Source organism: Peromyscus eremicus, chromosome 3, assembly GCF_949786415.1.
Source record: "Peromyscus eremicus chromosome 3, PerEre_H2_v1, whole genome shotgun sequence".
NCBI classification, from domain to species: domain Eukaryota; kingdom Metazoa; phylum Chordata; class Mammalia; order Rodentia; family Cricetidae; genus Peromyscus; species Peromyscus eremicus.
The window spans coordinates 12856103-12879413 of NC_081418.1; the positions used below are offsets into that span (position 1 = coordinate 12856103).

General features: G+C 41.3%; 1 protein-coding gene across 1 annotated transcript in view; it reads left to right on the forward strand.

Moving 5' to 3' along the window:
• Adam22 (ADAM metallopeptidase domain 22) overlaps positions 1 to 23311 on the forward strand; it is a 222125-nt gene that overhangs the window by 22919 nt on the left and 175895 nt on the right. Inside the window, exon 4 of the mRNA XM_059256452.1 lies at positions 7947 to 8023. Within this exon, the coding sequence (XP_059112435.1) occupies positions 7947 to 8023 (77 nt within the window). The remainder of the gene's footprint in view (positions 1 to 7946; positions 8024 to 23311) is intronic.

A 23311-nucleotide genomic window follows, 5' to 3' on the forward strand; every position in this document is an offset into this window, starting at 1 on the left:
TGTAGTCATCCTATTTTACTATAGACCAAATAAACCAGAACCTCAGAGTCCACAGCACAGGCTTTAGTGCTTTTATGTGGCCAGTGCTGAGACGTTTCTCCATGCCCACAGTTTAGGCCTGACCTCCCACGACCATGCTCTCTGACTGCGTTCCAGCATTTCTCATGATTTCCTTGTGCTGACTGTAGCTGATTTTGGTGCGATTATCGGTCCTTTACGTGGTGTGTTTAACCTGTTTTTTCAGTCTGAGAATCACCACGTCATCCCAGGGTAGCCTGCAGAGGGTGGGCTGGTGTTGGAGCTCATATGATTATGGCACATAGACATATTTTGTACTCATTTGGTAGCTTTTGACTGAGTTTTTTGGGGGTGGAGGGTGCGAGGACCATATCCTATTTTTGTATCCCCAGGGCTTCACTGTGGTCAAAACTCTAAAGGCTGAGTGGACCCACGACTTGTAACAAGTCCACAGAGTGTGCATTATTGCTTCTGCTCTTTCAGAGACGAACACTTTTAGGTCAGAGATTCTAAAAGACCCGTTCTAGTTTATTCACTTGTAAATGAAAGCCTCAGATTTCAACCCAGATCAGCTCTTTCGAGTTCATTCTCAACAGTGTGGTTTTTGCTGTTGTTTGCTTTGTTTCTTCTGGTCTCTAATGACCTGCTGGCAGGCACTGTTTTGAGTTTTGTAATAGTGATGCAGATGACTGGATTAAAAGAGCAGGTTGGTTAAAGATGCTGTGTAAATTAGATGCAGTATATGACAGAGTTTATGAAAACTGTCGGCATGATTGAGTTGGCCAGACAGAAAACAGAGCTATATTTATCAGAGTCATCAATACAGAAATAGGAGTAATGTCACTTATTTCTCATGTATGTTCTGTTAGCGTACTCTCGTAGCGACTGCCTTGTGGCACAGTTCTTCACATGATGGTCTCCTGTCTTAGCTGCCTGGTTACTCTTACTCATGTAGCCGCACAAATGCAACAGTGAAGCATGGCCATCTTGGTGAATCGGCGTTTTAGTCTCAGTCCTCTGACAAAAGTTTCCTTGAGGGGATGGGGTAATGAGTAGGGTGAAAGAGAGGCTGTTGTTTATGGTGTCAAAATAGGGCTAATATGTGCAAGGGTTACTTGCTGTTGGTGGCTTGTTGTTAAGCTGAGGATATCAGACTTCCAGGAATCCCGTCTGTCTTGGCACTCAAGTGGCACAGAACTCAGGAAACCAGAGTAGCTAAAGGTTCTACTGTGTACTTCAGTTCTTCTTTTTAATAATGTGAATTACTTTTACAATTTTGTTGCGTAATACCATTTGGTTGGTAATCTTCCCAATCCATTACTAGTCATTGGTTTGTTTTCAGGTTGACATTAACTTAAGAAAGAACCTTTGTGGGTTTTTTTTTTTTTTTTGGTCAAAGTTCTGATTTTCACGAATGTTTTTGTGTCAGTTTACCTTTTTTTTTTTTAAACTTACTAATAAGGCAGTCTTGAAAATTAATTTTTAACCTCTGGCATGCGTGGGTTGGCTCTGGTTTGTTGACTCCAGACTGTGTCCAGAGAAAAGGACAAGCTGCCAAGGAGCTGAGCTTGTAGGGAACGTGGTATTATGTTAACTTTGCATTTCAGTTTTGGCTGTTTCTGTGAATAATAAACAGGTCTCAATCTGGAGATCATATCAAGTTCCATAGGTCCCACAATTCTATGATTCATTTATGAAATTAGAAATTAAAATTAGCCTTATGTAATTATACTGATTTATTAAGATTTCTTGCCATCTGGATATTATTGCGTTTTCCTTCTGCATCTTTTGTTTCACAACTTCTTCTGTGGATTGTTAGCCATATTTTGTCATACCTGTGTCATCTTTTCATTGGAAAGTGAAAACCCATTTGTGTTTTTGACTGTAATTCTCAGTTTCCAAGTTTGTAATTGGATTGGTCTTAGAGCATGTTTTGTGTGTCAGATGAAGTAACACTGACTTTCCTAATGTAAACAGAGTTCTAAAATAGAAGTACAAAGCTTATTTTTCATGTTTGGTTTTCTTTCTGTATCCTCTAGAACATGCATCTCAGAGCATTCTCATGTCTCTAAAGATATTCCTAGCATAATAAGCACACACCAGAAATTATGTAAACCTGCGTACCCATCCAAACCACAGAATGACAGCAAGGAGCTGAAGTATGGTGGAGAGGCCTTCTGGGAGCTGGGTGCCTGGCCTGCCACCAGCTGGTGTACTTGGAAATGAGTTTTACCCATACACACTTCATCTTTTCTGTTTGTAAAATAAAAGTATCCTATGGAGTTCTAAGAATCTTTTCAATGTTATTCTGTAACTCTGGAGTGTTTAACAGCTTTTAAAATAAATGAAGTACTGGGGATTTAGGTGGTAGAATTCTTGCCTAGCTTATGCAAAGCCCTGGTTCAATCCCCAGCACCCCCGAAAAAGAAAAAAAAAACAAACAAACAATAAAAAAACCAAAAACCAAAACAAACAAAAAACAAACCAGAATTTGTTTTTACATATTTTTTTTTTCTTTTTTGGTTTTTTGAGACAGGGTTTCTCTGTGTAGTTTTGGTGCCTGTCCTGGATCTTGCTCTGTAGACCAGGCTGGCCTCGAACTCACAGAGATCCGCCTGCCTCTGCCTCCTGAGTGCTGGGATTAAAGGTGTGCGCCACTGCTGCCTGGCCTTACATAATGATTTGAAGAGGTACATTTTTATAAAATTTTATTTCCAAATATCCCTCAGATGTAGTCATTGTCATGGTCGTTTTTGTCTTCTTCCTCTTCTCCCCCTCCTCCCCCTCCTCCTCCTCCTCCTCCTCCTCCTCCTCCTCCTCCTCCTCCTCCTCCTCGTCCTTCTCTTTGGTGGGGAGGGAATGCTGGAGGTTGAGTCCAGAACCTAAGGAAGCGCCTGTTTCTTCTCTCTGGACTGCTTGTTTACCAGACACGTGAAGTCGGTTCCCGGATGCTAGAACATCGTACAGAATGCCAGGAAATTATGCTTGCACTTGACTTACTGCAAGTTGGCTTTGCTTGTGTTGTGGCTGCGTGAGGTTTGGCTGTATTTCTCAAAGGTTCGTGAGTGGAAGTATGGCCCCCACGCTGGCGGTGCTGAGGTGATGAGACCTGTGAACTGTAGGGCCTGGTGGCAGCGGCCAGATTCAGGTAGGCCTCCTCTGGTTGAGTTAGTTCTCAGGAGAGTGTTTTGTTTTGTTTTTTAGACAGGATCTCACTATGTACCTCTGGCTGGCCTGGAACTTGCTGTGTAGCCCAGGCTGGCCCCAAACTCAGAAATCTACCTGGCTTTGTGTCCTAGTCCCAAGAGTTTGGGTTTAAATGCGTATGCCGTCATACCTGACCCACGGAGGTGGGGTTTTCATAAAATGAGGCCATCCTATGCCTTTGGCCCCTTCTGCATGTTGCAGGCTCCTTTTCTGCCTCTTCACCACGTGTTACAGCTCAGCCTCTTGAGGACTCAGATGTCAGGCTGTTTGGGCTTTTCACCCATCAGAATTGTGAACAACATAATCCTATATTTTTATCTATTGCCCAGTGTCATGTGTTTTGTTATAGCAACACAAAACGGACTAATAATTCCTGAAGACCTGCATAAACAATTTAATTTTGGGGATGTCACAAGTGTTGGTCCTACTGCTCTGCATGCCTGGACTTTAACCCAGCTGTGGAGGAAAATGACACCTAACACTGGTTCAATGAGCTTATTAGAGCTGTTTTTCTAACTGCTCGAAAGCAGTGCTAGGGACTCTGTCTCAGTTCCCTATTGAGGTTATCACACATTACTTAAAACTTAATGTCTTAAAACAATTAAAAAAATATAGTCTTATAGTTCTGGGGCATCTTATAAAGCTAATTGGAAAGAATTGTCTGTACTGTGTTCCTTCAGGAGGCCTTTCTTCCAAAACATTTTAAGTGTACACAGAGGTCAGAGGACAACTTGACTTCTCCTTCTGCCACATGGGTCCCAGGGATTAGACTCAGGTCATCAAGCTTGGCAGCAAGTACCTTCAACCACTGTTATCTTGTTGGCTCAGCCTTTTGGAGGCTGCTTGTATTCCCTGGTCATCCTGCCAACCTCAGATGGCTCTGCTCTCTTCTTCCATCCCCACGTCTTCTCTGTGGCCTTCTTGCCCCTCTTTTAAAGACAGATGTTAGCAGACAGGACCTATGTGATCCAGGATAATCTCCCCATTAAGTCTTCACCTTAATCATTGCTTTGCAGGATCCCTCTTTCTATCTAAGGCGATGTGTTCACAGTCTTGGGACAAGAATGTGGACTTGTGCAGGCCTGGTATTCTTCTAAATGCCTTCTAGACATTGCTGGTACCTCACTGAGTCACTACCTCAGAAGGGTCTTCTAAGACTACCTTAGGACCCCCATCCATTCTGGTAATTTCGACCACATTGCCTAATTTTATTAACTCTTAAAAGAGTGGATTTATTTCCTAAACTTATTTTTAATCTAATTAATAATTCACTTTCTGTCTTCCTCTAGTAGGCAGGTAGAGTAGAAATGTGGTCGGTCCTACTCTGTCCCAGTACTTAGGGGGAAGTGTGTTCAGTGGATCATTCTGAATATAGTCTATGAAAACCATCCTACATTAGAATTGTATTAAGTAATACACACTTAAAAAATTGAACCTTAGTTAAAATAAGCTTTCCTTGGATTTTCTTTGAATTTAAATGTCTCCTTGGAACCCCACTGAGGCCTGTAAAAATTAAAAAAAAAAAAACAGAAGTAAAAAGGAACTGTAGGAAAAAAATTGTGTAAAAACCACTGAATTGTTCTGTGCAAAATGAATGGAACTAGAGGACATTATGCTAACTGAGGTAAGCCAGACAGAAAGTCAAGTACTTTATATTGTGTTTCTCACATATGGCAGTTTAAAATGTTAGTCTAGAAGAGGAGGAGGAGGAATAATAATAATTATTAGAGGCTAGGAAGAGGAGTGAAAAGAGATAGTGGGAGGTTGGATAACAGGTACCAAGACACATTTGAGGAAGTAATATGCTCCAGTTTCTGTCGCGCTGGAGGGTGATGACAGTTCACAGTAAGCTGTTCATAGTTTATGAAAAAGGGGAAGAGAGGAACTCAGAGGCCCCAAATACTAAGAAATGGTAAGGAAATGCAAATGCTAATCACCCTGATAAGATTTCATAAATGTTTTGAAATATCACAGTATACCTCATACAGATATACAAATATCACATGTTAATTAAAAAGGAAAAAAGAGTCAGGTGGTGGTGGCACACGCCTTTAATCCCAGCACTCGGGAGGCAGAGTCAGGTGGATCTCTGTGAGTTCGAGACCAGCCTGGTCTACAGAGTTCCAGGACAGCCAGGGCTGATACACAGAGAAACCCTGTCTTGAACCCTCCCCCCCAAAAAAAAACCTCCCAAAAACAAAAAATAAAGAAAAAAGAAAAAAGAATTAGAATTAATGCAAGCAGTAAACACTTTGCTAAAAATAATAGTAGCATTACCTTGGTTTGAGCCATCATCCCCATGTGGCCTGTTCACCACAGATTTATGGTGTTAGCGTTTCTAATTCAGGGGAGACTGAGATAAAAGCTGTTATAGTCACACAGGGGCCTGGGGAGAATGGAAGAAGGAAAGGTTCATTTTAATGGAGACATCAATTCTGGTAAGTAGGGCTTTCCTGATGCTGTTCCCAAAACATGGTCTGAACTTTAGGAAACCCGGAGAGCTTTTAGGCAGAAAGAACACTGTCTATCGACATGGTATTAAGAGCGAGCAGGCCTGATGGGAAGCCCGCATTTCAGTAAGCAGGTAATTTGTAGTTGTATCATTGTTCACTCAGGCGTCTAGGTGATTAATAAAACAGCCTGCAGTAGCCACTCAGGAAATACTGAGTGAGTTCCTGCTGTGGTCAGCTCCGAGTCTCTGATATCACTCTGACCTGCAGTGAGGAGAGGGAGATGGAGACTTGATGGGAGAGCAGTGTTGTGGACTGAATTGTGCTCCCTGAAATTCATGTGTTGGAGCCTTCACCCCCATGTGATTGTACACGAAGACATGGCTTTAAAAGAGGAGGCTAAGGTCAAATGAGGTTATCAGGCTGGGGGTCCCTAACCCGAGAGGACTCATATCCTCAGAAGGGGAAGTGCTTGAGAGTACACACAGACTGTGTGAGGACATGGTGAGGCCACAGAGAGGCCTTGTAGAAACCGAATCTGCCAACCTTTGTCCATGGATATCTGCCCTCCAGAACTGTGAATACGAAGATCTCTGTTGTTTAAACCACCCTGTCTGTGGTCTTGTATTAGGGTCTCTGTGGCAGGTTCTAGAAGAGCTGCTAACCTGAGTCCTGAGATTCAGATCGGGTTGTTTTCAGGAAACTGCCCAGGTCAAGGGTCTGGTTTGAAAAGCTCTCAGCAGAAGTCGTGAATAAAAGTTATAGGTAGTGTTGTTCTTTTGAGTAAAAGAGTAGATGGAAGAAGTCAGCATGGATAAGGTGTAGGGAGGTGCTTGGGAGTCCAGAGCACTGTGCCAGGGCACTGGGGAGGCAGCTGTGGAGCATCTTGAAATGTGGGGACTGGATGGGGATCTTTGGTAGAGTAGAGAATGTGTGGCTTACACTGGGTTTTCAGCAAGGGTCTTTCAGATCAGGGGACTGTGGTTTGTGGTATTGGTGGAGCTAAGAGTAAGGGGCAACTCCAAGGACCTGGTAAAGAAAGAGGAAACCAGGGTTTGGTGGGTGTTGGAGTTAGCCGAGCAGAGTGAGGGCGGTTAGATTTGCCCGCGTGAAGAGGCTGAAGGGTATCTGAGCACTTTGCCCTCCTGGTTAGGGCAGGACTGACGTTACAGCCACTGCTGAGCAGGAGTCTCCAGCCCATATTCTTTAAAATACTGTTCAATGGGAAAAGCGTCAGAAAGCTTTGTTATTGCTAGACAGGCCCTCTCTTTTCACCCAGTCCTGAGTGTACTGAATGTGAAGTCCGGGGCTGCTTGCGGCCCCTCTGGGGTCCCTTCCCATGATGCTGCTTCTCAGGGACCAGCAGCACTGTCAGCCTCATTTACTACACAAGGTGGCTGAGGTCAGGATAGCTCTAAAATAATGTGCATTGTTTCTCCTTATAATAGCAATTATACACGCTTACTTTAGAAATTAGGTACATATGAAAAAAAACCTCAAGAGTATACAAACATATAAACAGAACAAAAACAATAAAACCCAGGGAATTCATAGTCTGTTGTTTAGAGATAGCCACTATTGGTATTGGGGAGTGAAATGGAATAGGCTGCTTTATTTCTTTCCAGTTTAGTCTCATGATCACTGATTGTCTGTCAGAGTTCATAGGATGGCACAGTAAACAGTGAATGTTTTTGTCACAGAAACATTTGGGGGATGATATTCTTAGTACATACAAAGGCTTAAGTTTGTGCTTTAGAAATATGTGGCAGCTTCTCTGAAATTAGGTTTCACAAATTACATCTGTCATGCTATGTTAAAACTATATATTAAAGGTTTGATGAAAAAAGAGTTTTAATTGTAGTTTAAATGTCTTCCTTGTAAATAGATGGTATTCGCTGTATTAATTTACTCTTGAATGAAGTACAGTTTCCTTTTGGAAGGTACAAAGCTTAACTTTAAAAGAGCTGCTCGGAGACTGGGGAACCAGTCTACTGAAGTGGAGTTGGAGAGACATTGTTTCAAGACTCGAGACAAAGCAGGACAGTAGGCCCTTTGTCCCCTTGGCTAGAAGGTGATTACCTTTGCATTGGTGACGGCTTGGCTTCCAGGAGGGCACACAATTTTGCTTTATTACGCTGTCATTTATCCTCCTGTTGAAATGCTTTCTCATTTGTGATACTATGAGCCTTTCAGAGTGACTGCAAGAAATTCTTAGATACGAACGAATCACCACAGCAACTATAAATATGTTTTACCTTTTTGATATTGCAGCTGACTCATGTGGACAAGGCAAGCTTCCAGGTGGATGCCTTTGGAACATCGTTCATTCTTGATGTCCGGCTAAACCAGTAAGTGCTTCTCAAGTTGTCTTCACCGTAATTATGCGATCTAGTGACTTCAAGAAATAAATGTGCATTAGAAGTCGAACGGCTTTAATAGATATATCACTTTTACACATATGTAATGGAAAGTAGGAGTTCTTCTGGCATTTTGTATAAGAATATTTATGACTGAGCTTCCTGTGAGTGATAGATTATGAAAATATACTGAAGGCAGTAAAAGTTCTTTCTCTTTGTGTGTGTGCTTGTATGTGTACATGCTCATGTATACACCAGCTCACTGGTGTGCAGGTGGATGTGGAGGACAGAGGACAGCTTCGGATGTCATTCCTTGGGATCTGTCCTCCTTAAATAAAGACAAAATATGTATTTGGTGTGTGTGCGCACATGTGTGCACTCACTCACAGGGGCCTACTGCGATGCTTGTGTGAGGGTCAGAGGACAAGTGGAAGTTGGTTCTCACCATGTGGGTCCCAGCCATGGAAATCAGATCCTCAGGCTTGGTGGCAGGCACTTTTGCCTGCTGAACTGAGGAGCCAACTTATCGACCTTTTTGTTACTTTAGAGAGACAGAGGCCAGGCGGTGGTGGTGCACGCCTTTAATCCCAGCATTTGGGAGGCAGAGGTAGGCGGATCTCAGTGAGTTTGAGGCCAGCCTGGTCTATAAACTGAGTTCTAGGACAGCCAGGACTGTTACACAGAGAAACCTTGTCTCAGGGGGAAAAAAAAAGAGAAGAGAGAGAGAGAGAGAGAAAAAACAAACAAACAAACCCTGTCTAAAAAAAAAGAGCGAGAGAGAGAGAGAGAGAGAGAGAGAGAGAGAGAGAGACAGAGAGACAGAGACAGAGACAGAGAGACACAGAGAAGGTCTCTTCACCAAAAGAGTATTTATTCATGTACATTTTGCCCAATTTGCTCATGTTCTCCAAAGAATTCTGGTGTAAAAACTTGCGTTTTCTGAGGAAGAAACACATATGACCATATTTATCAGAACATGAATAAGGAGCTTGCAATACTGAGAGAAAAGTAGATTTTTTTGTGATATTGACCTGAAAATATTAGACATTTTTCTTTTTGGCCTGGGATCTCTACTAAATGTAGGTGGCAGGTAGCTGTTTTCTTTAAAAATTGTTCTTTATTCTTGAATTTCATACATGTGTACAATGAAATATGATAATACTTTGTTTTCCTATACCTACTCCCTCTATATTCCTCATAGTACCTCAACACATCCTTTTCCCAACTTCATACCTATCTCCCTCTTAAATTACCCACTAAATCCAGTTAATACTGTCCATATATGCATGGCTGTCTACTGGAACATAGGAATCCTACCAGTGGACACATCTCAAAAAAGATTATCCCTGCCTCAGCAACTACTAACAACCAATAACTGCTTAATAATCACCTGCAGTACCTATGCTGGAATTTTGACTGGCTTGATCTTTTGTAAGACTTATGTGGGTAACTACAGCTGCTGTGAGTTGATGAGTCCAATAGCTCTGCTATGTCTGTATCTTAGTCACTGTTCTATTGCTGGGAAGAGACACCATGACCAAGGCAACTCTTATAAAGGAAACATTTAATTGAGGCTTGCTTACAGTTTCAGAGGTTATTCCATTATCATCATGGTGAGGAGCATGGCAATAGGCAAGCGTACTTAATGCTGGAGAAGTAGCCGAGAGTTCTGCATCCTAATCTGCAGTCAGCGGGCCCAGAGAAGTGCCTGGTCTGGTGTGAGCTTTTTGAAATCTCCAAGCCCACCTCTAGTGACACATTTCCTTCAGCAAGGCCACACCTCCTAATCCTTCTAATCCCTCTCAAATAGTGCCACTTCCTGATGACTAAGCATTCTAATATCTGACCCTAATATATGGAGGCCATTCTTATTCAAACCGCCACAGTCTAGAAGACAGCATTTCATAGCACTCCTCCCCAGCTTCCAACTCTTACGTTCTTCCTACCTCATCTTCCAAGATGCTCCCTGAGTGTATGTTTATGTAGGGGTGGGAGTGTTAATGTAGCTATCAGGTTAGGGCTGATACCAGTCCCTTATTCTCAGCACTTTACCAGGCATGCATCTTCCCATTGACTGTTGCCCACTATGACCGAAGTTAAGAGCAGCCAGGATCTGTGGGTACAAACACATAAACACAAATATTTAGAAAGTACTTTAACAGTGTGGCCATTTAGTGAAATAGCAGTAGAAAGTTCTTTTCAGGGCCAGTTGCCTCCCAGCCATGGGCTTTTGGCCAGGATCACAGTACCAGCAAAGAAATTTCACCTTGTGGAGCAGACTTGAAATCCAGTCATGAAGTTATTACTTACCCCATAACAGTTGTGCCGCTATTGGGCCATTGGGCACATGATGCCTGGCAGGTTGGTCTTGCAGCATGCTGACTCCAGCTTCGGGTAAGGCCATGGATGCTTTTCTCCCACCAGCCTGTGAACATCTCCGACATTATGAAAGCTGACCATCTGGGAGGAACTTCCTTGATCATGTTTTGATTAGTTTCCCTGTGTCTGACAGCCACGTGTGTGTTGTTTTCATCAATAGGGTCTTAGCATCCGGTAGATCCTCATGAGTGGTGAGGATAAGAGCATAATTAAATGATAATCACCAAGGGCAGTGACAATAGTCTGGCTGTTTTTCAGACCCCTGGGGCATCCCTGACCAGTAACTTGTAGGGAGGTGTCCCATGCCTTGCACAGCAACTTTTATTTAATAATCCATGCAGTCTGTGAGCCAGCTGTCCATCCAGTCAGGGAGTTCCATTATAACTCTTTTTTTTTTTTAAATCTTGTGTTTTAAAACTAGCTTACTAACGAGTGGGTTTCCATAGGCTTTTTCGTATATCCTTAGGCTTGCCTAACCCACCCCACGCTGCTCTTCTTCCTGTGCCCTCTCCTCATCCCCATTGAATTCATTGGCTCCCGGGATGATCCACCCACCAGTCACTTCTCACTTCCCAGGCGTTCTTCTGTCCCTCCAATCATTGCCTTTTAGCTGGTTGTGAAACAGTGGACTGCTCTATGGTTTTTGATCCACCCTCCTTTGCGTTAACCCTCGCTCCGCTCCTGATCTTCCCTCTACTCCCACTCCCTCTTTTCCTGCTGAGTATTCAACTTCCCTGTTTTAGTTTTACCTCTAATCTCCCATCTCCTGGCTAGTAAGTACCCTCCCAAAGGCCTATACCTAGCTTCCTGGCTTTCACTTGTGCTCCAAGTTCAACACATAAAAGAGAAGGTTCGTAGGTAGGATCCCCATGAGAGAAAACAGTATGTATCTTTCTGGGCCTGAGCTACCTTATTCAGTATATTTTTTTCTAGTTCCATGTATTTATGCAAATTTTATGACTTAATTTTTCTTTATAACCTAGTAATATTTCATTGTATATATGTGCCACATTGTTTCTTATCCATTCATCTCTTGGTAGACATATAGGTTGATTTCATCCTCCAGCTATTGTGAATAGGACAATGGACACAAATGTGCAAGTGTGTCTGTAGTAGGGTATAAAGTTTGTTAGTAGCTATATTATTTATGCTATGAAAGCCACAATAATGTGATACAGCTTATTTTCTATCTCATTTTTCTATAGGTTTTTTTCTTTTGCAATTTCATGGTTTTGGTTTGATTCACCTTTATGGCTGTATTGGTTTAGGAAGAAGGAAGGTGGAGATTGAATATGCTCTTAAAAAGCTTTGGGCTGCTCTCCCGTGAAGCAATTCTAGGGCTGTAGAACAAGCCAAAAAAAATTTTTTTTAAACTAGAGGAAAATTAAGTCTGTGTGTAGCTGGATATCAGTTGCAGAACAGATCCAACAATACTTATTTTTAGATTGGAATTGAAGGAAAAGAATCATTACGTAACATTCCTTCAAAATATCCAGTAAACCAGATTATCTCTAACCAGATTATACAAGAGTTCATTCACCCTTTGGGTTGTTTGTCTGCGGAAGGGGTTTAAAAGCACAGACAGGCAAAAGCCAGAAGCACAGCCAGTTCCCGCTTTGTCAGTTATAAAGGGTGGGAAGCAGCTTCCTTCATGGGTCACGGCTGTGAAATTTCACTCTTTAGGACAGATACATTAATAACACCAAACATATGGCTTGCTCTGCTTGGATTGGTCCTGAGGCTACACAGGACCTTCCAAAGGTCAGCAGAGGTATTGTATTTTACAGTGAAACATTCCTTAGAAAGAAGCGGGCTTAGAAGACATCTAACCATATTATCTGAGCTATCCAGGCCAAGTCTTTTCCTGTAAATTACTCTGTTGTTATCCAGTGAGCGAATAATTAATGCCTCAGAGCAACACAAGAATAGTGGGAAAGTTCTCTCTTCAGCTCCCTAAGCGTTTATGACGGGTCACCTGTCAAAACCACCCCTCCATCAACAGACTACAGAGAAGCAAATGCTCCACAAGCAGGGTGATGGGGTCTACTGGGATGGGAGACATGCAAGATCTTTCTGAAATCCTTGTTTTTAGAAGGGAATCTTCTGTATGGCTGTCAGACCTGGGATGACCCAACTCCAAAATGCAGAGTGTTTTTTTTTTTTTAAATTCCTTTATCATGGATAATCCCTCTCTTCCTATTTCAATAATATCAAAATACTTTTTCTCTTACTCTGTGACTCTTATTCCAATCTTTTTATTACCTGTTTCACAGTGGAGGATGGTTCCTGAAACTCAGCAGGTGGGCTGACCATACAGAATGGGGGGTGTCCTGGAGACAGCAGAGGTGGGAGGTGGGAGGTGGGAGGTGGGAGGTGGGAGGTGGAAAGACCAAAACAAGATCGGGGAAAGGCCACTCAGATTCTGTACAAATGGGCAAGTTCAGTCTTGTCTTTTATTTAGGGAAATCACCTGCCAATTAGTCACCTTTTTCCTTTTTTCCTCTGGGACCTTGGATTTCTAGGAGAAATAGGAGTCCTGGCAGATAAAAGATGGGATATGAATTCAGTTGAAACCAAAAGCTAGCTCTGGAAGTTATTTATTTGACTATGCTCCACTTAGAAAGTGGCTAATGCAGCTGATAAAAATAAATGATGAGGATAAGAGTATAATTAAATGATGATGTTTTATGATGATAATAAATACCAGACCTTTTACTGTTATTAGTAAATCTATAAATGAATATTTTGTTCTTCTAAGTAATTCATTATTGGAATATTAGTTATTATGTACATCTATTATTGTGTAGAAGACAAGTCTGTGTTGAATAATTTAAGATTTTTATTTTCATTTTACATATATACACAAACAAGTATGCACATGTATATGTATATAGACACACATACATATACATACAGACATACATATATAGATGCAGATAGACATATGCACACATTTGTAATTTCCTGGGGAGTGCTGAGAGTTCTTCTGGAACCTGAGGGCTTGGGAGACCAAAAGGAAATAAGCACCTTATTCTTGGGGAACTTGCCTTCTGGCTAAGAAGACCATACACTTGTTGAATAAGGTGATATCAGAAAGTGACCTTATTGTTGGTGGAACACCTGTAGGGATGAAGGTGATACACAGTGGGATGGTCCTTCTGTACACTGTGAATATGTGTTTCTCTCATTTGTTAACAAAAACATGGCAGGCTGATAGCTGGGCAGGAAGTTAGGCCAGAAAGCCAAACTGATAATGATGGGGAAAAAGGAGGGCAGAGTCAGGGAGTCGCCAGCCAGATGCAAAGGAACCGAGATGAGAATGCCACATTGAGAAAAGATACCAAGTCATGTGGCTAAACATAGATAAGAATTATTGGTTAATTTAAGTGTAAGAGCTAGTCAGTAATAAGCCTGAGCTACCGACCAAGCATTTATAAGTAATATTGAGTCTCTGAGTCAATTGTTTGGTAGTTACTGGCGGGACAGAAACTTCCACCTACAGTGATAGTTAACAGTTACTGTCAAGACATGCCATCTCTAAGAAGGGTGATATGTGAATGTAAGGCGCTCCCAAGCGGAAGGAGCAACAGTAAAAGTGAAGCCAAGAATAAGCTTAGCATGTCTGAGAGAAGGAAGGACAGCTGAAGACCATGAAACAGGGGGAGCCAGAGTGTCATTAAATGAGGTTAAAAGGGAAAAGGAGCTAAACTACCTGGGGCCTCAGACCACAGAAAGATGCTGATAAGTGTGAGTTGTCCATTGCCTTATACTCTGTTGCATTATTGACTTTTTCTCTCATTGGCTTGTGATCATTCAGGTTCAGTTATTCTATATTTTAAAATTTTTAAAGTGCTGTCTCTGAAGACTTACTCATTGAGTACAGGGTGTGCTGGTTAGTTTTGGTCAACTTGACACAAACTAGAGACAGTGGTGAAGAGGGAGCCTCAATTGAGTAATTGTGTATGAGATTGGCCCATGGGAATTTCTGTAGAGCATTTTTGCGATTACTGATTGATGTGGGAGGGTCCAGTCAACTGTGGGCAGTGCCACTCTTGGCCATTCAGTCTTGAGTGGTATAAGAAAGCAAGCTGAGCAAGACACAGGCATTAAGCCAGTAAGCAGTGTTTCTCCATGTCTCTGCTTCAGCTCCTGCACAGACCTCCCTCAGTGATGGATTGTGACATGGACATGTCAGCCAAATGAACCTTTTCCTCTTCAAGTTGGTTTTGGCCAATGTCTTATCACAGCAACAGCAAACAAACTGATATACAGGACTTGATGTCACCATGCTATTTATTGTCCCTATATAAGGAGGACAACTTGGAAAAAACTAATTTCCCAAAGTTGACTTAAAAACAAATAAAAAAAAAAACCCAAAAAACACCAGAAAATTACTTCTCCAGTATTTAAGTCTTAAAAAGGATCCCAGAGAGCTGGAATTGGTGGCACATGCCTGAAACCACCGCACTTGAGGGGCAGGGGCAGGAAGATCAGGAGTACAAAGCCAACCTGAACCTCCTAGTGAGATCAGAGACCTTGATTCAAAAACATCTTTTCCCATAGTGCTCAGGATAAATACAAAGACATTGAAATGTTTAGATATATATTACTTTAAATATTTGTGTCAAAATAATTTAGGTAGCTATACATATATCTATTTAGTTCTAAATAGTTTTATTTGGTGACAATAGACACTGTCTCAGATCTTTTGTTAATGGGACTATCTGTAGTATTCACTAGGCAGAATGTGATTATTTACCAGGGCTTAGCTTATTATAATACCACTTAAAGTAATAGAAGTGTCTTTGTATAAGTGATTATTTACCAGGGCTTAGCTTATTATAATACCACTTAAAGTAATAGAAGTGTCTTGCTCAGCTTGCTTTCTTATACCACTCAAGACTGAATGGCCAAGAATGGCACTACCCACAGTTGTCTGGACCCTCCCACATTAATCAGTAATCGCAAAAATGCCCTACAGAAATTCCCATGGGCCAATCTCATACACAATTACTCAATTGAGGCTCCCTCTTCACCACTGTCTCTAGTTTGTGTCAAGTTGACCAAAACTAAGTGTAATGATTATCTTAAGGTATATTTTCATAAAATTCATTCATTTCAAATGTACTAGTCAATGATTTTTAAAGTAACTAAAGAGTGATACAACAGTCATTGTTAATCAAGCTGTTTTGTTTTTTTTTTCTTTTTGAGACAGTGTTATTTCAAACTGTCCCAGAACTGGCTCTGTAGTCTTGGCTGTCCTCTGACTTGTGATCCTCCTGCCTAAACCTCCTGAGTGCAGGGATTACAAGTGTCTCTTACTGTGCCCAGGGGCTGCAAATCAGTTTTAAAAGACATTGGAATTCCTTCGATAAGAGTCTTTTCCCCATTTAGATTTAATTCCCATCCCTGTCTCTAGCTCCTAGGCAATAACTAATTTACTTGTCTTTATAAATTGCCCCTCCCCTCTCCCATATATAGGGTATGTGTTCTGTGCCTGGTTTCCTTCAGTTGGCAGACTTATGAAGTTCATGTAGGATGCAGCATGTGCCAGTTGTTCATTCCAGTTTTTTTGTTTTATTGTATGGCATGTGTCTGTGTGGGGTTTGTGTGCATGCATCTATCTGTGCATATGTGGTGTGTCTATATGTAGTTCACCCTTTTTGTTACTTTGGACATTTTCATGCATAACTTTATAGTTTTCTCTTGAGTAGCTATCCAAAAGTGAAATTGTCAGATCATATAGTCCCTTTCTTGTTTAATTGCTAGAGAAATGCTAAACTGTTTTCTGTAGTGGACTTTTGAGATTTTAGTGGTGGTATGGCAGGAGTTTCTTTCTGTGAATGCTATGTCTAGTATAAATAATTAATAAGGCTTTAGGTTTTTGGTATTATGCCCGTTGCAAGTTTGGAAAGGGTTCTGTATTTTTAATGGCTATGATCTTATTATGTTGTTTTGATTCATAATGAAACTATTCCTTTGAAAAATATATACAGCTTTTGAAACTTTTATGGGGTAAGTCTCCCATTGATAGACGATTCTAAGGAACTTTCTGTGGCTCTCACGTATTTTAGCCTTAGCGGAAACAAGTTTTGTTTCTTCTATTTTTGTTTGTTTCTTTTCTTTTTCACTTCTTCTTCTTCTTCCCTACTCGTGGTTAAGAACTTCTTAGCTTCTGGCACAGCATGAGAAACTTTGCTTTCTGGGACAATTGGCTTGACTTCTTACTGAAAATGGGCTTTTAGATTTTTATGGTGACTTGCATATCATAATCATCTTATTACACAAGAAGAGTCAGACAACAGCTGTTACTGTTTCTTATTTTTAATGAAACATTGAACTAACATGAATTATAACATAAGCATTTCAGCTTTGGAAAGATCGGCTTTCACATATCAATTGTGCAAGATCTCAGATATAATTCCACTTAAAATGTAATCATAGATAACCATAAGTGGAGATCAAGAGATGATTATTGGGACTTTAAAGAAATACTACAATTCCAAATTATCAAGTGATTACTATTCTCCAAGAGGATCTAATTTTTTAATAGTCTTGAAACTCACTAGTGAACAGTTGATATCCTTTCCTCCATAACTGTAAAATTTGATCAGAGATCTATAGTGAGGTTCATTTTATATCAGAGATGTTAATCTCATGTTCAAGTCATTCATGACCATGGAAATAGGTACTATCCAGTGCAAACTGACAAAAACTATAGTTATAGTGCCATCAACCCTGGAGAAATGAAGTTTTGCCTGATAAAAGATTTCTGATAGAGCTTTTCAAAAAACTGACTTTATTTCCCCACATGGGTTTTACATTATGTAAGATTTAGCTGAGACATTTTTATTTAATTAGAGGAGATACTTGTATAAAGTTCATGGAGGTACAGAGGGCTGGGAGGCAATGTGTTAGTGGTACTGCAGGAAATCACTCCAAGCATTTAGAGACTAAGTGTTAATGCCTGAAGTGGGCTTAGTGGCATACACCTCTAATTCTGCTTGGGAGGATGGAAGGGGGATTTAAGTTTCCGGCCAGCTTGGGCTACATAGTAAACACTATCTGGAAAAACTGAAAATACATTTCTATAATCTTAGCACTTAGGGAGTTAGCACAGGAGAATTGCTGTAACTTTAAGGCTATATAGTGCTTATTGCACCACCTAGAGATACCTAGTAAGACACTGCCTAAAACCAAAACAAAACACTCTAAAATACATACATGCATCATACATACATACATGCAACAAACATTGGGATGTTTTTTGTTGTTAAATCTTTAGTAAGCTTACTGTTGCTGTTTCTGAGTACCAAAATATTCTAGATTTCCATAGGTAATACTGTTTTTTAGTTTTAGTAAGTAGTGATTTTGTTTTATGAAATTGTTTTCTTATAGCTTCTTTTGCTATTGCTTTGAGTTAAAAGTGAGAAAAAAAAGTGTCACTCACATAGTATTGTACATTATATTTCTTATCTCATATAACCGCGTCTCCAGAGGCTAGGCAGACCCATGTGTGAAAGGCAGGGTCATATTTCCTTTATCTGGAAAAGACAAAAAGAGAGCCAGCTGTGATAACTGATGCCTGTAGTCCCAGCACATGGGAAGAGGCTGCTTCAGGATGGCTTGAGTTTCAGGCTACCCTGGAGCCACATAGTAAGTCCTGGGCCAGCCCGTCTTAAAAACAAACATCCAGCCAGGTGGTGGTGGCACATGTCTTTAATCCCAACACTTGGGAGGCAGAGCCAGGTGGATCTCTGTGAGTTCGAGGCCAGCCTGGGCTACAGAGTGAGCTCTAGAACAGGCACCAAAACTACATAGAGAAACACTGTCTCAAAAAACACACAAACAAAAAGAAACAAACATCCCCCTCTAGCCTATAAAAACACAAAAAGACTACCTTGTCCTTTGTCCCACAGGAGGAACCTGGAAAACTTCAAAAAAGTTTTTTTTTTTAATCTTTTTTATTGAAAATAAGTATTTTTCATACAATATATTCTGATCATTTTCTCCACCCTTATCTCTTCTCCACCCATCCAACTCCATCCTTTCTGTTTTTCTCTTTTAAAAACAAACAGGCAAATAATGAGGTCTGACAAATAGAAGTGACCTTCAAAGAATGAGCGTACTGATGGGTTGCACTGTTGCTGCGGAGTTCATTTGGGAACCCTTGCATACTAAGCATGTATCCCTTTGCACTGGATCCAAGAAGAGCCCTCTTTATCAATAGTGAGTCACATGGCAGGAAAACCTGGGGATTCTTACCGAACTCTAATCATTGGTAGATAATCCAATATGTACTTTTACTGTGCAGATCCAGTGAGGTCCTGGGATTACTTGTTTTGATAGTTTTCTCCTTATCATACTTTTGCTTATAAATTGATAAATACACAGAGTAGAAATATTAAATGTCAGATTGCCCAAGAACAGGTTTGGGCAAGCTGTGAAGTCCAGCCTCCAGATGCATGACTGTGGACCCAACCTGAACCACGACTTTCAGGATGTAGGTTAGTATGTCTCAGGCCACTCCAGCCCTTGTTTAGATCTTTTCTTCATTGTACACTTTACGTGCATGGTACCCTGCCTCCCTAATCAGCTAGCCACAGTGGTTTCCTCTGGGTGAGTGAGGAGCCAATGAACACAGCCCAAAGATAAAAGGATGAAACAGGCTTTATCACCTGTTGCCTGGAAGGAGAGCCAGGTGTTATTTCCCAAGCAGTGCCCTTTGGGAACAAAGAAAACAAGGAGATTTTATTCAGGGAGCAAACACACACACACACACACACACACACACACACACACACACACACACAAAAAAATACTTAGGGGGCAGGCACATTTCTAAGCATGCTCAATTTAAGAGGCACATTACTGAATTTGCTGAGTTTAAGGCCTTAATTCAATTAACAAAGATGCCAAAACTCATTCCTCAACATGCTTAGCTCCCAGCCATAGCGCATATGTTAGAGAGCTTCAGATGGCCAACAGGAGCACTTCTGCACATTCTCAATTGTGTCAAGGATAGTCCACAGGCATTTTCAGCTTCTTTTTCCCAAAAAATGTGTTAGCCGCAGCCAAACATAGGAGCCTCCCGTAAGCTCCTACCTCACTTGGTTCTAGCACTTTCCACCGTGTGGTGCCTTTGTCCAGATGACTTGAGGCTGTTTCTCTGGTAGCTATTCTATGCTGATGCATTGTCTGGTTCTAGCACTGTTCATTGTCCACTTAACATGGCTTTTTAGAAATTTCTTGCTTCTGGAATAACTCAAAAGATTGATTCTAAAAGTAAATACTTCAGGATAGATAGGGGGATGGTAGAATTTATTTTTGTGATAGCTTTTCGACTTTACTGTAAAATAGGAGGAGTGTGTGTGTGTGTGTGTGTGTGTATACTGAAAGAATGATTGGAAACCACGAACTCATATTCACTTAACTTCCCTGAAAGATTCTAGACACTCAAGCAAGAGAGAACAAAGGTAAACCATCACTTAATAACTAAGGACATTATTGATAATGTGTGATGGTATTCATCATGAAAGTTTCTGAATTTTCTATCCCCCCTTTTTTGCATGAAGATTTCTAGTTTGTAGTAACTGAAGTCTATTCTGTAGTTGTCAAGTGGCTGATGTCATCCTCAGTTAGCGTTTTTCTGTGGAGAGCTGGTGTCTTCACCATCACTTGAGATACCTCTCCCCCCATTATTCCTGCCTCTCGGGAGCTAGTTTATGTGAGGCTACCATATCTCCCTTTGTGCTTTTTTCTTTTAAAGATTTATGTATGTGGGTGTTTTGCTTGCATTTATGTCTGTGAGCCGTGTCCATGTCTGGTGCCTGGGGAGGTCGGGAGAGGGAGTCAGATCCCCTGGAGCTGGAGTTACATATGTTTATTAGACACTGTATGGGTGCTGGGAACTGCACCTGGGTCTTCTACAAGAACAGCAAGTACTCTTAACTACTGGGCCATCTCCTGAGACTGGAATGTCCCCCCACCCCCTACCCCCACTCTTTGATCTGTGGTCCAGCCTTGATCCCTTCACAAAAGTCCATAGTTTACATTATATCAGAAAACAAAGCTTAATAAACTCACAGAATATTCCAGTTCTGCTCAGCTTTCTACCTTGTATTAAAGAACAAATCATTCCAATTTCCTCTAGTTGATCAAATGAATCAATATTTTTAATGAGAGCTGGGGAAGTGGCTTGGAAACAGCCTTCTGGCAATTTTTTAGAGGTGTTTTAGTTAACTGGCTGCACATGGCCATGGGTCTGCATACCAGAGGTTTGAGAGAAGAGAGAGATGTTAATCTGTCGTTCTGTCTGCAAACAACTTTGGGAGTCAGTAGGATGGAGAGGCCAGGCTTTTCCTCTTGTCATTTGCTACTGGACAGTGTCTAGAAAGTCTCTCTTTCATATCAAACAGAGAGATTCTACAGATCATAAACTCACTGAAAAACAATGACATTTGCCTTTTGCCACAAGTTATTCCAGACAAGCAAAGTCAGTTTTGTTGGGTTCAGTGGTCTCAACCATGGCTGCAAATTACGATCACTTGAGGTTTTTTTTTTTTTTTTTTGCTGTTGGTTTTTTAAAGGCATATTCTGTTTTAATGGTTGAGCTATATGATCTGCCACTTAGTCCACTGTCTATATACAGACACATAAGGGGAGCTTCATTTCTTCATATCTCCTTCCTGGGCAGAGGAGATGATCTAATTCTTGGACTTTAGGCGCTTTTCTAGGGCTTTTCATACTTTCTTGGTCTTAGTGCTGCAGGCCTGGCCTGCTTAGCCAGTGTCTTCATGCAGGTCTTGTCTGCCTCCAGCTCTGGGATATATTCCAGGAGACTCAGGAGAATGCATTGTTTTGTTTTTAGACACGTGTCCCCTCACCTTCAGGTTAGTCTGTAATGCTTGTGGTGATAAATCTTAAATTAGGGAATTTCCTGAGCAGCCTGCTGCAGGATTGACAACCTCCTCCTCAGTTTACCTCCTCGGGCGCTCTAGTGTTGACAGTATTCTTCCACTCACCCATGTCCCCCTGCCCACCTCAGAGAGCCAGAGGGGTTTTCCAGTATTGAGCCCGGGAAGATAGAGTCACAGGACTCAGCCTATCTTTGATCAGCTTCTGGATCTTTCTATGGGAGTTGGCATTGATGATATCATTGGTCTCACTGGACTCCAGCTCGACCTTCTTTTTGCCACAGCAGAGCAAACTAGAGGCAAGACTCTTCTGAAACCTAAGCGTACTCATGACTGACTGTAGTGAAAGGAAAGCAGATAGCTTCCTTTTTTATTTATGTACTTTTTTATATAGCATCACATAGCTCAGTCTAGCCTCAAGCTCCTTACATAGCCAAAGATGACCCTGAACTTCTGATCTTCCTTCGTTCACCTTCTGAATGTCAGGACTGCAGTCATGTGTTTCACATAGGTTTTGTGTGGCATTGGGGACTGAACTCAGAGCTTCGTGCATGGTGGGCAAATGTCTACCAGCTGCGCTGCATCCCTAAGCCACCTGGGGAGTTTTAATAACTACTATGCTTGTACTCAATTCTGGGCAATCTAGTGCAGTCTGAGGATCCCTGAACCACCGCTATCACCTTGAGAAACTCGGAGATATACACTTAAGGTTCTTATGCAGACAAATGGAATCAGAATCCTTTACGGATAGGCAGGAATGTGTTTTCAAAGCTTTCTGGGTTTTGTATCCAAGTTTGAGAACTACTTTCTAGTGATTATTTTTTCCCTCACTCTGAATACTCTCTTTGCAACAGGGGTCTTGATATTAGAGTTCATTCAGTGGACAATAACAGGCAAATAGTTAACTCTTTGGGAAAGACAGTAGACCAAAATGCAGAGAAAAAGAAAGTTAACTATCTTATGGAACGTAAGTTCAGTTCGATTGGGATGGGAGAGGAAACTAGAGTTGGGAGTCCTCTCCCGGGTTCTGGTTAGGCATTTAAAAAAAGAATTCTTTTTAAAAATTCCTTAATTAAAAAAAATGTATTCTTTGAGAATTTCATACTTTTATCATATTCTTTACTGTGCCCCAACTTTTCACAGATCCTACACTCCATACACACCCAAGTTCATGTTCTTTCTCTCTTAAAAAAAAAAAGTGGTTCACACCTTTAATCCCAGCACTCAGGAGGCAGAGGCAGGTGGATCTCTGTGAGTCTGAGGCCAGCCTGGTCTAGAGAGTAAGTTCCAGGACAGCCAATGCTACACAGAGGAAACCCCCCCCCAAAAAAAAAAAAAAAATCCAAAGGAAAAAAAAAAGGAGAAGAAGGAAAAGCAGTAAACACATGGAACCTGCTTCCCTCTTTCGTTTGGGATTTCATCTGGTTTGAGCTTGTGCGGGTCTTGTGCGCGCTGTCAACGTCTGTGACTCTAGACAACCGTCCACAACCTCTGACTCTTACAGTCGTTCTGCCCTGGGCTAGGCATTTTGTAAGACCCTGGCTTCTCAGATCTTTCACCTAGATGTTTGTCCCTGAGCTAGTCTTTTCCTGCTCACCACTAGAGAGGAATCTACCACTCAGGAAGCCTGTCTCTGTTCTCGCTGCTAGCCTGTACTCTTAATAACCATCCTTCAGCTGCTACTGTTCCTTCTCACCATGCTGATGCAGTCCAGGCCTCAGTCTTGCACCTGCATGCCGCCTCTCTCTCCCCATACAGATGTTCTGCTAGAAACTTACTTGTTAGGGTTCATTAATTGAAGACTGTTTTCACTCATATTCTAGCAAAGATAGTATCTTTTGGATCATTCTTGCTGAAATTTTTGGCTGGTTTTGTTTTTTAAATATGTGTAGCCCTTATGATTTAAGTCAAAGACAGTCCCTACTGGGCCTTCTGTAGCTTTTTATGACCAGAGGAGTGTCACTCAGGAGCAGGAAGATTGTGT